The sequence below is a fragment of the Rhinopithecus roxellana genome, chromosome 10 (assembly GCF_007565055.1).
Source record: "Rhinopithecus roxellana isolate Shanxi Qingling chromosome 10, ASM756505v1, whole genome shotgun sequence".
Taxonomy (NCBI): Eukaryota; Metazoa; Chordata; class Mammalia; order Primates; family Cercopithecidae; genus Rhinopithecus; species Rhinopithecus roxellana.
In genome coordinates, this window is record NC_044558.1 from 66820755 (window position 1) to 66836959 (window position 16205).

General features: G+C 41.5%; 1 protein-coding gene across 1 annotated transcript; it reads left to right on the forward strand.

Annotated features, from left to right (window-relative positions):
- The first annotated feature begins 1002 nt into the window (after positions 1–1002).
- On the forward strand, positions 1003–5605 carry AMIGO2 (adhesion molecule with Ig like domain 2). Its single transcript, XM_010354123.2, has 2 exons — positions 1003–2624; positions 3001–5605. Exon 2 carries the CDS (start codon positions 3064–3066, stop codon positions 4627–4629), a length of 1566 nt encoding a protein of 521 aa, XP_010352425.2. The 5' UTR covers positions 1003–2624; positions 3001–3063; the 3' UTR covers positions 4630–5605.
- Positions 5606–16205: the final 10600 nt, after the last annotated feature.

A 16205-nucleotide genomic window follows, 5' to 3' on the forward strand; every position in this document is an offset into this window, starting at 1 on the left:
ATCCTCCACAAAATAAGGTCATATCTTATACCTTAAGATCAACTATTATCTTTCTTTCCTCCCAGTTGGTAAACTCAATCTTTTTACAACCTTCTTCCCCCTCACAAACATGTGAAACCCCCCCAAATCAGGTCTTCAAATGGATAAATAGCCTTGTCTATGGATTTTGAGCGCATTTAGTTTACTTTTGCTGTGTATTCTCTGCATAATGTTTCTACAATATGCCTGTATTATAACATAACCTTCCTGTTTCAATTTTTTTGAATCACTTATTCTTTTTAGAATATTTTTGCATTAAATACAGGTCTTTCTTCTGCCTTCATGGTTTCCTTAAAATACTATGTTAATTAATTAGTAAAATCCTGCAAAAACCTGGTCATTTATTAGTCGTTTAAAAAATATTCCTCCGAGCAATTTTAATTCTATTCCTCTGTATTAACTATCCAAACTCTCTAAAATTGAAGGCCTGGAGACCAAGTTTTTTTGAGAACCCCAGGAAGTGTGGACTAATACCAGAAAATCTCAACTTCTGCCTTTCCCCTGGAAGTGCACAGTGAGAAAGGCTTGCATGAAGCACTGTAGGCTGTGTTCTTATGATAAAATTCAACTTTTCATGAAATAAATTAATCTGCATCAAGTTGTTTTCATCTGAAAATGTCTAGATTTACTAGTGCTAGCCCAGCTTTAATCCACAAACAATTCTATTTAAATTAGGCGTTGGTCTAACAGATTTGCCTGACCACAACAATGACTCATGGACCATGTAGGAAACAACGTTCACTAAATTCAAGACTGCTCAAGTGAAAAGGTGAGCAGGGGAGGGGAGGAAGAGTTGGTTGTACTCATCATTTTTATTTTTTAAGTAATATTACAAGTTATCTATCCTGCCCCAACTGTTCTCTCAATTTGGTTGCTTTTCATTCCACTGTTGTTGGCATATTTTGTGAGGGCAGTAATTTATTTCTTTTAATCCGGATATAATGGCCAAGAGGGCCATTTGGCTCACTCAAATCCCATCGTTAAAACTTATCTTGGAATTAAACAAAAATGGATTTTTAATCGTAGAGCTCATCAGCCTCATAGCCTCCACCTCATTTTTGAATGGCCTTGTTCGGCTTGCACCTTCTGTGCTTGCCAAACCAAAGCGCCCTGGTCCGCGGTGGCATCTCTGGAAGGGATGAAGAGCCTCCGCGCACACGCCCCTTACGTCTCTGTCCCGCACGCGCCACGAGCACGCTTGCAAAAGACGCGGAGGTGGTGGAGACAAAGACAGAGGAAAAGAGAGAGAGAGAGAAGAGGGAAAGGAGAAGAGAGAAAAAAGAAAAAGAAAAAAAGGTCTGCTCTGGGATTATTATTTGGGTTAATACCCTTATCTTTGCATTCCAGCCGGAAGGTCGGCTGCAAGCCTTATTTCCTGCCCGCCTCCTTCTTGAATTGGACACCATCCCTGTTGCTGCCTCCTGAGTTAGGAAAGGGATAGAACTTTCCCAGGGAGGTGAGGGGTGTCCCCGTGGCGATTTCTCCGGTTACTTCCTCCCAGCAGAGATCCCTGTGGAGAGGAAACGTTCCCGACTTCCCTTCCCGGGACCTCCTCCCGATATGCGAGCGGAGACGTCAGGCTGCTTCTGGGTTTATTTTGTAAACCCAGACAGTCAACTGCACCGGGCGCCGGGAAAGCCTCCTTGGCCCTCGCCCCAAAGCAAAGCTCTAAGAGGTCCGGGGACTCTGGCCTGGGTGGGTAGAGAGACGTGACCTGTGCAGCCGCCGCGAAATGGGTCTCCAAAGGTGAGACCCCTCCCTCGGTGGTTGGGCGTGTCCCCTTTAGCCTTCCTGGACCCAGTTACTGCCCGGCTTGGAGCTGGACGAAGGGACGTAATTGGTAGGCGAGTGGGTTGGGGCGTCTTGACCCTAGGACGAGAGTCTGGGCCTCTGGTGTAGACCCCTGCCTCCTCCCCGCTCTGCGCGGCCGTTCAAGAGGTCCGGGTGGGCGCTAGAGGAGGAAGGCGGGTGCAGGCTGCGGGGCTGCGGGGCGGTATGAGGGGGCGCCGGCCGCCTCTCGGATTGGCTGCGCCGCCGCCCCCTCAGCACCGCGCGCCCCCCACCACGCGCCCAGCCGGGTGCCTCCCGCAGGCTCCGAGCTGCTGCCCGCAGGAGGCAGGACGCGCAGGGGTGGGACCGGCCCCCCAGCCCCTCTCCTGGCCCCGGGCGCACAGGAACCCCGGGTCCTTCAGCCTCCCGAGTGCGGAGAGGCGGGGCCGCCCGCTGCCGCCCAGCTGCCTGCGCCCCCTCCCGCGGCCCCGGCTCCGGGAGCGGGGCGCCCAGCGCACGGGCACACGGCGGCCAGAGCGCCGAGGCGGTACCTTCAGCCTGCAATGAGAGGAGCCCGGGAGAGCCCCCGGGAGCCAGCGAAGAGCTTGGCTGCTGCGTCCAGGGCTGCTGCTGCCGCTGCGGCTGCTTGAAACTCCTCAAAGTTGAGAGCCGGCGAGAGGCTGCCGCCCGCCGGGAGCCGGAGGGAAAGGAAGTCGGAAGGTGCAAGAGTGACGGACACGGACAGACGGACGCGCAGACCTTCGGAAGGCACCGCTTAGGCAGCCTCCCCGGAGCCCGCGAGGCTCCCCAGCTCTGTGAGTTGTTTTATGGATGGGTGGTTGCTAAGTATTTCCGTTTAATTGTTTGTAGGCTACGTTTGCGTATAGTTGTGTTTGTTGGAGGGAGTTAAAAAACAACAACGCAGGATGCACCTTAGGAAAAAATTGAGTTTCTGATGGTGGGTGAAACGGTGGTATGGAGAGAATGTGACTAAATTTTTATAAGCACGACTAACCCAGGAAAGAGGAAAGAATACATTTAACAGTGAAGAGGCAACACAGAGCTCCCTATTGTGAAATAAAATCCATTTCAAAAGTTATTGGAAAGAAAGTAAGGTATGGCTCTTATGGGTTAACTAGTGGTAGTCAGTTTCTGCTTTTTACCCCCTCTGAAATATTAATTGTTTGCCAGGTTCACTGGTGGGAGTCTGAGCCGGTGAAAAAGACACCGGGAAGAGACTCAGAGGCGACCATAATGTCGTTACGTGTACACACTCTGCCCACCCTGCTTGGAGCGGTCAGACCGGGCTGCAGGGAGCTGCTGTGTTTGCTGATGATCACAATGACTGTGGGCCCTGGCGCCTCTGGAGTGTGCCCCACCGCTTGCATCTGTGCCACTGACATCGTCAGCTGCACCAACAAAAACCTGTCCAAGGTGCCTGGGAACCTTTTCAGACTGATTAAGAGACTGGACCTGAGTTATAACAGAATTGGGCTTCTGGATTCTGAGTGGATTCCAGTATCATTTGCAAAGCTGAACACCCTAATTCTTCGTCATAACAACATCACCAGCATTTCCACGGGCAGTTTTTCCACAACTCCAAATTTGAAGTGTCTTGACTTATCGTCCAATAAGCTGAAGACAGTGAAAAATGCTGTATTCCAAGAGTTGAAGGTTCTGGAAGTGCTTCTGCTTTACAACAATCACATATCCTATCTCGATCCTTCAGCATTTGGAGGGCTCTCCCAGTTGCAGAAACTCTACTTAAGTGGAAATTTTCTCACACAGTTTCCAATGGATTTGTATGTTGGAAGGTTCAAGCTGGCAGAACTGATGTTTTTAGATGTTTCTTATAACCGAATTCCTTCCATGCCAATGCACCATATAAATTTAGTGCCAGGAAAACAACTGAGAGGTATCTACCTTCATGGAAACCCATTTGTCTGTGACTGTTCCCTGTACTCCTTGCTGGTCTTTTGGTATCGTCGGCACTTTAGCTCAGTGATGGATTTTAAGAACGATTACACCTGTCGCCTGTGGTCTGACTCCAGACACTCGCGTCAGGTACTTCTGCTCCAGGATAGCTTTATGAATTGCTCTGACAGCATCATAAATGGTTCCTTTCGTGCGCTTGGCTTTATTCATGAGGCTCAGGTCGGGGAAAGACTGATTGTCCACTGTGACAGCAAGACAGGTAATGCAAATACCGATTTCATCTGGGTGGGTCCAGATAACAGACTGCTAGAGCCAGATAAAGAGATGGAAAACTTTCACGTGTTTCACAATGGAAGTCTAGTTATAGAAAGCCCTCGTTTTGAGGATGCTGGAGTGTATTCTTGTATCGCAATGAATAAGCAACGCTTGTTAAATGAAACTGTGGACGTCACAATAAATGTAAGCAATTTCACTGTAAGCAGATCCCATGCTCATGAAGCATTTAACACAGCTTTTACCACTCTTGCTGCTTGCGTGGCCAGTATCGTTTTGGTACTTTTGTACCTCTATCTGACTCCATGTCCCTGCAAGTGTAAAACCAAGAGACAGAAAAATATGCTACACCAAAGCAATGCCCATTCATCGATTCTCAGTCCTGGCCCTGCTAGTGATGCCTCCGCTGATGAACGGAAGGCAGGTGCAGGTAAAAGAGTGGTGTTTTTGGAACCCCTGAAGGATACTGCAGCAGGTCAGAACGGGAAAGTCAGGCTCTTTCCCAGCGAGGCAGTGATAGCTGAGGGCATCCTAAAGTCCACGAGGGGGAAATCTGACTCAGATTCAGTCAATTCAGTGTTTTCTGACACACCTTTTGTGGCATCCACTTAATTTGTGCCTATATTTGTATGATGTCATAATTTAATCTCTTCATATTTAACTTTGTATGTGGTCTGCAAAATAAACAACAGGACAGAAATTGTGTTGTTTTGTTCTTTGAAATACAACCAAATGGTCTCTTAAAATGATTGGTAGGAAATGAGGTAAAGCACTTTAGTTCCTCAGTGTGCCAGAGAAAGATGGGGTTGTTTTCCAAAGTTTAAGTTCTAGATAACAATATCTTAGTCTTTAGCACTATTGATAATTTCAGAGCAGGCCCAGATGTGATGTGACTCCCGTTGTCCCTTTATTTAGGATATTGAAAGAAAAAATAAACTTTATGTATTAGTGTCCTTTAAAAATAGACTTTGCTAATTTACTAGTACCAAAGTTGGGTTATTTTAAGGAAAAACACTAGTGTTCAATTTCATTTTTAAAAGATGTAGAAAGAAGCATCAAGCATCAATTATAAAGCTTAAAGCAAAGTTAGATTTGGGGATTATTCAGCCAAAATTACCATTTCAGACCACAATGAATAGGCTACACTGATAAAATGTACTGGATAATGCCATATCCTATATGGTGTTATAGAAATAGTGCAAGGAAAGTACATTTGTTCGCCTGTCTTTTCATTTTGTACATTCTTTCCATTCTGTATCCTTGTACAAAAGATCTCATTGAAAATTTAAAGTCATCATAATTTGTTGCCATAAATATGTAAGTGTCAATACCAAAATGTCTGAGTGACTTCTTAAATCCCTGTTCTAGCAAACTAATATTGGTTCATGTGGCTTGTGTATATGTAAATCTTAAATTATGTGAACTATTAAACAGACCCTACTGTACTGTGCTTTGGACATTTGAATTAATGTAAATATATGTAATCTGTGACTTGATGTTTTGTTTTATTTGGCTATTTAAAAACTAATCTAAAATGTTTTATGTTATCAGATTATGCTATTTTGTATAAAGCACCACCGATAGCAAATCTTTCCAAAATTCTAATAGTAAAGTTGATTTTTTTAAAGGGGGAGGGGAAGGCTTGAATGTGTTCTAGATCAGTTTGCACCTTGTGTATGACGTTTTACTCTGATATCATTACGGACTTTAACCAGATCCAGAAAACACTTAAACTCTTACTTTGCAACAAGTTGAGAGCCCAGGAGACCTCCTTATTATCCTGTCTCTGCTTTGAGGCAATCAAGTACCCTCTCTGAACCTAGGTTCCCTCAGCTGTACAACAAAGGTTTCAGACCAGATGGTTTTTAAGGTTTCTCCCCATACTCCCCATCACTCCCCATACTGGAATGAATGATTTCTTGGTGGTCTTAGCATCATCACAGGCCTATACTTGCTTTCTGAAACTACTACATACTGAAGGAATGCAGGAATGGGATTAAGATGACTAGCACAGCAGTGTACAGCTTAAAGGGATGTTCCACATCATCACTCCAGCTCCTTCTCTTTTCTCAGGGACAAATGAGGCCCAGAGAGAATACTTTGTAAGGTCAAACAGTGGCAGGGATAGAAGGAGAGCTGGAGTTTATCATTCTCCCTGGTGAAGATCAGAGGTCCAAAGAAACTTTCGACTCCTTTTCAAGGGATGGGCATAAAAAGTGACCAAAACATGGCAAAGGAGAATCAAAGATTGATTCTCCTGGGGCTAAGAAAGTAGATAATTTTTAAAGGATAGGAGTGGGCGGCAGTGAAAAATATTGCAGATAAGTAGATAAGGATGGAAGATCAACCACTAACTTTGGCAGTAATGGTTTTCTGTGAACATATCAGTAATAATAATAGCAATAACGATAATAATGGATGCATGGTGAGAGTTCCCTAAGTGCCATGTGGGGCTTTCAGTGGCAGACTAGGCAGCGGGACATTAAGGAACAAGTAGCCAGGAGGTGTCCTTTTAGGGAACAGTATGTAGACCTGCTGCTTGGTAGCATTGAAAAGTCCTTATTGGATGGTGTTAAAAATTACTGGCCCTGCCCCTTAAACACCAGCCTCACCCTTTAGACAATATCCTTCAGAGTCAAAGATGTTACAATCAAGCATTTTATTCTGCTTACTGCCATTAAAATAATTAGGAAGAATTCTGTGACTTGTGTGACCTTGGAAATCATCACCTCTTCTTGCTGTATAGAAACGTAGACTCAAGAGATGCTGCTGTGATTTGTTTAGGATCATACAGCTAGTCTGGACACAAGGAAAACCTCTTGATCCATGAAAGCTCTCCAGCAATGGAAAGGACTGCCACAAGGGACCATGAAAACTCCAGGAATGTTTAATAGAGCTGGGACCATCCTCTGACAAGGAAGTTGGAGAAAGGATCCCTGAATTAAATCTTTTTCGGAAGGGATCTCTAAGGTTCTTCCATTCTTCAAATCCTTGATCCAATGAAAGTAAGTGTTGCATTTGGCAGGGAAATATGGACAGTGCTAGGAGTAGGGAATGGCTTTCTGGCAAAAGATAGGATGAGTTGAGATAGAAACTAAGTTACTTATAACCAAAACAAACAGACAAAAAACGAAAGAAAATCCCAAATACTGAAAAGCAAAGCTGTGTTTTGAGCAAAAGTAGGAAGGAATGTTGATAAAAAAAAAGTATGAAACATTCTGAATGTTATGATGTAGAATTTTAAGTTCTTGGATGTATCAATTTTTTGATAGGAGCCTGATCACATATATTTTAAATATAGGAACAAAAGTAATTTATCCTTTTACAATTTATCTCACTGAGACCTTTTATATAATTTTCTTTCCAAGTAATAATCTAGATTTATGTAACAGTTTTTCTTTTAAAGCCACTTAGTATTTTTTATTATATAGTTGTGAGAGGTGGAAACTCACTGGATAAATCAATCAAAGTTCATAGAAGTGAAATTTTCCAAGGCTTGGAGTATTTTTTATTATAATAAAGACACTGGGTCCACTATTCCCTATACACATATGATAATGTATTCTATAGTTGTGAGTTAAAATTTTAAAGACACTTTCAAGATCTAGATTCTGAAAGAAGCACCTAAAAGATTTTCTTATTTATAATTAATTTCTGCATTAGTCCTCACTGTTCAGTCTAGAGACATTAAAATATATTCATTTTTTAGCTTTAATTGCCTGAACTATTTGCACAGAAAAATGTTTTTTTATATTTTAAAATAAACATTTTCCTAACATTAATCAAAAGGGACGTAGATTAAACTTATGGGGATGGAAACATAAGAGGAACAGGAAGACACATTACCAGTTCAAATTCTGAAAAGATATTTGATTTGGGATCATCCTGTGAAGCACTATTTAAACAGGATACAGCCAAAGCATCCTACAGTATCATCGCTTTTCCTTTGCCATAACTGCTGCTAGCTTAGTGTCACCTTCCAGTGGTATCTAGTTTACCAAATGATCTAGCAGTAGGTTCAAAACTGGGTTTCTCAGTAGACTCGCAGGGGAAAGTTAAAGAAGCAGCGGTTTCCAGCAGCTACCCCCTGCACACTTCTCAACCAGGGATTCGGATTCAAGATGTTTGGGATAAGGTCTGCCCAACTGTTTTTTTTTTTTTTTTTTTTTAATTTACTGTGCCATTCTGATTCTACCTATTCTGATTCTACCTATTGTGATGAAACACATCCTGAAATGGCACCATAGCAAATTGTGTATTTGAGGCTTTGTCAAAATACATTCCTCTTACTTGCTAATGCATTTATTAATAAAAAGAAGAATCTTAGCCCTCTAAAAATATTCTCACATATTAGAAAAACAGAAGAGTTTGATTCATGGACACTAAATGAAACATAGAGTAAACTGGTTGTAATTTATGACTTATATTTTTCTAAACTGGGGAACATGGAATAATTACTTTGAGATGACTATATCCCTGATTGTTTCATTTGTTAAAACTGTTTCTAGTTTGAAGCAGCTACAACAGATTGGGTTCCTAACAATAAGCTTTGGAGCTTTCAAACTTGATTAGATTATAGTAACATGAGGACATAGTCCATGGATATTTGAGTGCAGATTTCGTCTACAGAGAAGCAAACTCTTTGCTTCTCCAATGTATTAGAAGAATAGTTTTTAAAGAAAGCACAAGATTCTTTTCATGGTTCTCTCATTCCTCCCTGCCCAAGAGCCAGCCCCCGATTCATGACTATAATATGAAAGTTAGTGTGGAAAATGATGATTAATTTGCCCTTGCAAGTATTATTGGATGGTAATATATAAAAAGTAGAACTAAAAAGTATTATAATAACCTCTTGAATAATTTAGAGGACTGCTTAAGCGGCCATTGTTGCTTGTGGATAGATGCCAGGGAAAGAAGCTCTTTTACAATAAGGACCAGAGTATAGAAAAATAGGCATTTTGTCAATTGTAAAATGTGCATATGACATTTATACTGGTTTTAACTTATTAAGCACCTACTAAATACCAGGGACACTGTGTGAGATAGTTTTTATTTATTATCATTCCTTGTTATAGTAGCCTTAAAAGATGGGAAATATTACTCTGTTACAGATGGCAGAAAACAACTCAGAAAGGATAAATCGTTTTCCCAGATGACCGAGTTAATAAGCTGTTTTTATCATGATAATTATTATAAAAATATCTCTCCATAGTACTCACATAGATGTTTAACCAATAGAATGACTTTGTAAAGCATGGGTGAGAAGCAAGTTCTCTATAAATGTAAGAGCTCGCAGCAAGTCTGGGGAGAACAGAAATGGAAGGTCAGGAGATTACAAATCATAATAAAGATGAACATGTTTTTTTCCCTATAGAATACAATGTGTTACTAGTAGCAAAATTTGAAATCTACCTAAGAAGATACGAGCTTGGTAAACTGTTGGCTCCAGTCTATTGGCTCTTTGTAGTCCAGTTGCTCTTCACACATGAAATTGCCTAATATGCAAAACAAATATCTGCTTTATCATTATAAACTATATGTCAAAATATTGAAATGAATAAATGTTTAATTTCAATATTTTTAAATTTAAAAATGACCCGAATTTATGGGTAAACGTTCTATTTGAGGGAATATCAGAGAATTTGTTTTCAATTTCTAGGAAAGTGGCAGAGACAAGTCAGACCCCATGGGAGATTTTTCCAACTAATTCAAAAAATAGATTTCTCAAGATAATTTTAACATTAGGTAGCCTCAGTAGCTACTTGATTAAACTTCCCTATGAGATTAGCAGAGTGTCAGATATATTTGTAGAAAATTTTTGTTGTGTCCACACGATCTTAGGGTCATGGAGTCAAGAATCTAGGATCAAGGGTGATCACTGTGGTGATGAATGGCTAGTAGTAACCCAGAGAAGATTACTGGGCATTGCTAGACACTGCCATAAATGACTGTACAATAACCACTTTCTCCTCTTAAAGGAGATTACAGTACAACGGAGAGTAAACAAATAAACCTATTAAGAAATCAGAGTTAATCGATCTGTAACTATAATGGCCAGTAGGAGGTGAGAAGGGAATATGCTCAGAGATCTTGTTTTATTTATTTTTATTTTTAAAAAATTTTTTTTATTATACTTTAAGTTCTAGGGTACATGTGCATAACATGCAGGTTTGTTACATATGTATACTTGTGCCATGTTGGTGTGCTGCACCCATCAACTCGTCAGCACCCATCAATTTGTCATTTATATCAGGTATAACTCCCAATGCAATCCCTCCCCCCGCCCCCCTCCCCATGATAGGCCCCGATGTGTGATGTTCCCCTTCCCAAAACCAAGTGATCTCATTGTTCAGTTCCCACCTATGAGTGAGAACATGCGGTGTTTGGTTTTTCTGTTCTTGTGATAGTTTCCTAAGAATGATGGTTTCCAGCTGCATCCATGTCCCTACAAAGGACGCAGACTCATCCTTTTTTATGGCTGCATAATATTCCATGGTGTATATGTGCCACATTTTCTTAATCCAGTCTGTCACAGATGGACATTTGGGTTGATTCCAAGTCTTTGCTATTGTGAATAGTGCCGCAATAAACATACATGTGCATGTGTCTTTATAGCAGCATGATTTATAATCCTTTGGGTATATACCCAGTAGTGGGATGGCTGGGTCATATGGTACATCTAGTTCTAGATCCTTGAGGAATCGCCATAGTGATTTCCATAATGGTTGAACTAGTTTACAATCCCACCAACAGTGTAAAAGTGTTCCTATTTCTCCACATCCTCTCCAGCACCGTTGTTTCCTGACTTTTTAATGATTGCCATTCTCACTGGTGTGAGATGGTATCTCATTGTGGTTTTGATTTGCATCTCTCTGATGGCCAGTGATGATGAGCATTTTTTCATGTGTCTGTTGGCTGTATGAATGTCTTCTTTTGAGAAATGTCTGTTCATATCCTTTGCCCACTTTTTGATGGGGTTGTTTGTTTTTTTCTTGTATATTTGTTTGAGTTCTTTGTAGATTCTTGATATTAGCCCTTTGTCAGATGAGTAGATTGCAAAAATTTTCTCCCGTTCTGTAGGTTGCCTGTTCACTCTGATGGTAGTTTCTTTTGCTGTGCAGAAGCTCTTTAGTTTAATTAGATCCCATTTGTCAATTTTGGCTTTTGTTGCCGTTGCTTTTGGTGTTTTAGACATGAAGTCCTTGCCCATGCCTATGTCCTGAATGGTACTACCTAGGTTTTCTTCTAGGGTTTTTATGGTATTAGGTCTAACATTTAAGTCTCTAATCCATCTTGAATTAATCTTTGTATAAGGAGTAAGGAAAGGATGCAGTTTCAGCTTTCTACTTATGGCTAGCCAATTTTCCCAGCACCATTTATTAAATAGGGAATCCTTTCCCCATTTCTTGTTTCTCTCAGGTTTGTCAAAGATCAGATGGCTGTACATGTGTGGTATTATTTCTGAGGACTGTGTTCTGTTCCACTGGTCTATATGTCTGTTTTGGTACCAGTACCATGCTGTTTTGGTTACTGTAGCCTTGTAGTATAGTTTGAAGTCAGGTAGCGTGATGCCTCCAGCTTTGTTCTTATGACATAGGATTGTCTTGGCAATGCGGGCTCTTTTTTGGTTCCATATGAACTTTAAAGCCGTTTTTTCCAATTCTGTGAAGAAACTCATTGGTAGCTTGATGGGGATGGCATTGAATCTGTAAATAACCTTGGGCAGTATGGCCATTTTCACGATATTGATTCTTCCTATCCATGAGCATGGTATGTTCTTCCATTTGTTAGTGTCCTCTTTTATTTCACTGAGCAGTGGTTTGTAGTTCTCCTTGAAGAGGTCCTTGACATCCCTTGTAAGTTGGATTCCTAGGTATTTTATTCTCTTTGAAGCAATTGTGAATGGAAGTTCATTCATGATCTGGCTCTCTGTTTGTCTGTTACTGCTGTATAAGAATGCTTGTGATTTTTGCACATTAATTTTGTATCCTGAGACTTTGCTGAAGTTGCTTATCAGCTTAAGGAGATTTTGGGCTGAGACAATGGGGTTTTCTAAATATACAATCATGTCATCTGCAAACAGGGACAATTTGACTTCTTCTTTTCCTAACTGGATACACTTTATTTCTTTCTCTTGCCTGATTGCCCTAGCCAGAACTTCCAACACTATGCTGAATAGGAGTGGTGAGAGAGGGCATCCCTGTCTTGTGCCAGTTTTCAAAGGGAATTTTTCCAGTTTTTGCCCATTCAGTATGATATTGGCTGTGGGTGTGTCATAAATAGCTCTTATTATTTTGAGGTACGTTCCATCAATACCAAATTTACTGAGCGTTTTTAGCATGAAGGGCTGTTGAATTTTGTCAAAAGCCTTTTCTGCATCTATTGAAATAATCATGTGGTTCTTGTCTTTGGTTCTGTTTATATGCTGGATTACGTTTATTGATTTGCGAATGTTGAACCAGCCTTGCATCCCAGAGATGAAGCCCACTTGATCATGGTGGATAAGCTTTTTGATGTGCTGCTGAATCCGGTTTGCCAGTATTTTATTGAGGATTTTTGTATCAATGTTCATCAGGGATATTGGTCTAAAATTTTCTTTTTTTGTTTTGTCTCTGCCAGGCTTTGGTATCAGGATGATGTTGGCCTTATAAAATGAGTTATGGAGGATTCCCTCTTTTTCAATTGATTGGAATAGTTTCAGAAGGAATGGTACCAGCTCCTCCTTGTACCTCTGGTAGAATTCAGCTGTGAATCCATCTGGTACTGGACTTTTTTTGATGGGTAGGCTATTAATTATTGCCTCAATTTCAGAGCCTGCTATTGGTCTATTCAGGGATTCAACTTCTTCCTGGTTTAGTCTTGGAAGAGTGTAAGTGTCCAGGAAATTATCCATTTCTTTTAGATTTTCTAGTTGATTTGCATAGAGGTGTTTATAGTATTCTCTGATGGTAGTTTGTATTTCTGTGGGGTCTGTGGTGATATCCCCTTTATCATTTTTTATTGCATCTATTTGATTCTTCTCTCTTTTCTTCTTTATTAGTCTTGCTAGCGGTTTGTCAATTTTGTTGATCTTTTCAAAAAACCAACTCCTGGATTCATTGATTTTTTGGAGGGTTTTTTGTGTCTCTATCTCCTTCAGTTCGGCTCTGATCTTAGTTATTTCTTGCCTTCTGCTAGCTTTTGAATGTGTTTGCTCTTGCTTCTCCAGTTCTTTTAATTGTGATGTTAGAGTGTCAATTTTAGATCTTTCCTGCTTTCTCTTGTGGGCATTTAGTGCTATAAATTTCCCTCTACACACTGCTTTAAATGTGTCCCAGAGATTCTGGTATGTTTGTTGTATCTTTGTTCTCATTGGTTTCAAAGAACATCTTTATTTTTGCCTTCATTTCGTTATGTACCCAGTAGTCATTCAGGAGCAGTTTGTTCAGTTTCCATGTAGTTGAGCAGTTTTGATTGAGTTTCTTAGTCCTGAGTTCTAGTTTGATTGCACTGTGGTCTGAGAGACAGTTTGTTATAATTTCTGTTCTTTTACATTTGCTGAGGAGTGCTTTACTTCCAATTATGTCGTCAATTTTGGAATAAGTGCGATGTGGTGCTGAGAAGAATGTATATTCTGTTGATTTGGGGTGGAGAGTTCTATAAATATCTATTAGGTCCGCTTGGTGCAGAGATGAGTTCAATTCCTGCATCTCCTTGTTAACTTTCTGTCTCGTTGATCTGTCTAATGTTGACAGTGGAGTGTTGAAGTCTCCCATTATTATTGTATGGGAGTCTAAGTCTCTTTGTAACTCTCTAAGGACTTGCTTTATGAATCTGGGTGCTCCTGTATTGGGTGCATATATATTTAGGATAGTTAGCTCTTCCTGTTGAATTGATCCCTTTACCATTATGTAATGGCCTTCTTTGTCTCTTTTGATCTTTGATGGTTTAAAGTCTGTTTTATCAGAGACTAGGATTGCAACCCCTGCTTTTTTTTGTTCTCCATTTGCTTGGTAGATCTTCCTCCATCCCTTTATTTTGAGCCTATGTATGTCTCTGCATGTGAGATGGGTCTCCTGAATACAGCAGACTGATGGGTCTTGACTCTTTATCCAGTTTGCCAGTCTGTGTCTTTTAATTGGAGCATTTAGTCCATTAACATTTAAGGTTAATATTGTTATGTGTGAACTTGATCCTGCCATTATGATATTAACTGGTCATTTTGCTGGTTAGTTGATGCAGTTTCTTCCTAGCCTCGATGGTCTTCACATTTTGGCATGTTTTTGCAATGGCTGGTACTGGTTGTTCGTTTCCATGTTTAGGGCTTCCTTCAGGGTCTCTTGTAAGGCAGGTCTGGTGGTGACAAAATCTCTAAGCATTTGCTTATCTGTAAAGGATTTTATTTCTCCTTCACTTATGAAACTTAGTTTGGCTGGATATGAAATTCTGGGTTGAAAATTCTTTTCTTTAAGAACGTTGAATATTGGCCCCCACTCTCTTCTGGCTTGTAGAGTTTCTGTCGAGAGGTCTGCTGTTAGTCTGATGGGCTTCCCTTTGTGGGTAACCCGACCTTTCTCTCTGGCTGCCCTTAAGATTTTTTCCTTCATTTCCACTTTGGTGAATCTGTCAATTATGTGTCTTGGAGTTGCTCTTCTGGAGGAGTATCTTTGTGGCATTCTCTGTATTTCCTGAATTTGAATGTTGGCCTGCCCTACTAGGTTGGGGAAGTTCTCCTGGATGATATCCTGAAGAGTGTTTTCCAGGTCGGTTCCATTTTCCCTGTCACTTTCAGGCACCCCAATCAGACGTAGATTTGGTCTTTTTACATAATCCCATACTTCTTGCAGGCTTTGTTCATTTCTTTTTCTTCTTTTTTCTTTTGGTTTCTCTTCTCACTTCATTTCATTCATTTGATCCTCAATCGCTGATACTCTTTCTTCCAGTTGATCGAGTCGGTTACTGAAGCTTGTGCATTTGTCACGTATTTCTCGTGTCATGGTTTTCATCTCTGTCATTTCATTTATGACCTTCTCTGCATTAATTATTCTAGCTGTCAATTCTTCCACTCTTTTTTCAAGATTTTTAGTTTCTTTGCACTGGGTACGTAATTCCTCCTTTAGCTCTGAGAAGTTTGATGGACTGAAGCCTTCTTCTCTCATCTCGTCAAAGTCATTCTCTGACCAGCTTTGATCCGTTGCTGGCGATGAGCTGCGCTCCTTTGCAGGGGGAGGTGCGCTCTTATTTCTTGAATTTCCAGCTTTTCTGCCCTGCTTCTTCCCCATCTTCATGGTTTTATCTGCCTCTGGTCTTTGATGATGGTGACGTACTGATGGGGTTTTGGTATAGGTGTTCTTCCTCTTTGATAGTTTTCCTTCTAATAGTCAGGACCCTCAGCTGTAGGTCTGTTGGAGATTGCTTGAGGTCCACTCCAGACCCTGTTTGCCTGGGTATCAGCATCAGAGGTTGCAGAAGATAGAATATTGCTGAACAGTGAGTGTACCTGTCTGATTCTTACTTTGGAAGCTTTCTCTCAGGGGTGTACTCCACCCTGTGAGGTGTGGGGTGTCAGACTGCCCCTAGTGGGGGATGTCTCCCCGTTAGGCTACTCAGGGGTCAGGGACCCACTTGAGCAGGCAGTCTGTCTGTTCTCAGATCTCAACCTCCGTGTTGGGAGATCCACTGCTCTCTTCAAAGCTGTTAGACAGAGTCGTTCGCGTCTACACAGGCCTCTACTGCTTCCCCTTTTGTTGTGTAGCTGTGCCCTGTCCCCAGAGGTGGAGTCTACAGAGACAGGCAGGTTTCCTTGAGCTGCTGTGAGCTCCACCCAGTTCGAGCTTCCCAGCGGCTTTGTTTACCTACTTAAGCCTCAGCAATGGCGGGCGCCCCTCCCCCAGCCTCACTGCTGCCTTGCGGTTAGATCGCAGACTGCTGTGCTAGCAATGAGGGAGGCTCCATGGCCGTGGGACCCTCCCGGCCAGGTGTGGGTATAATATCCTGGTGTGCCCGTTTGCTTAAAGCGCAGTATTGGGGTGGGAATTACCCGATTTTCCAGGTGTTGTGTGTCTCAGTTCCCCTGTCTGGGAAAATGGATTCCCTTCCCCCTTGTGCTTCCCAGGTGAGGCAATTCCTCGCCCCGCTTCAGCTCTCACTGGTCAGGCTGCAGCAGCTGACCAGCACCAATTGTCCGGCACTCCCCAGTGAGATGACCC

Excerpts from the sequence above, each read along its gene's own strand:
- AMIGO2 (XM_010354123.2), top strand. The coding sequence starts at position 3,064 with ATGTCGTTACGTGTACACACTCTGCCCACCCTGCTTGGAGCGGTCAGA.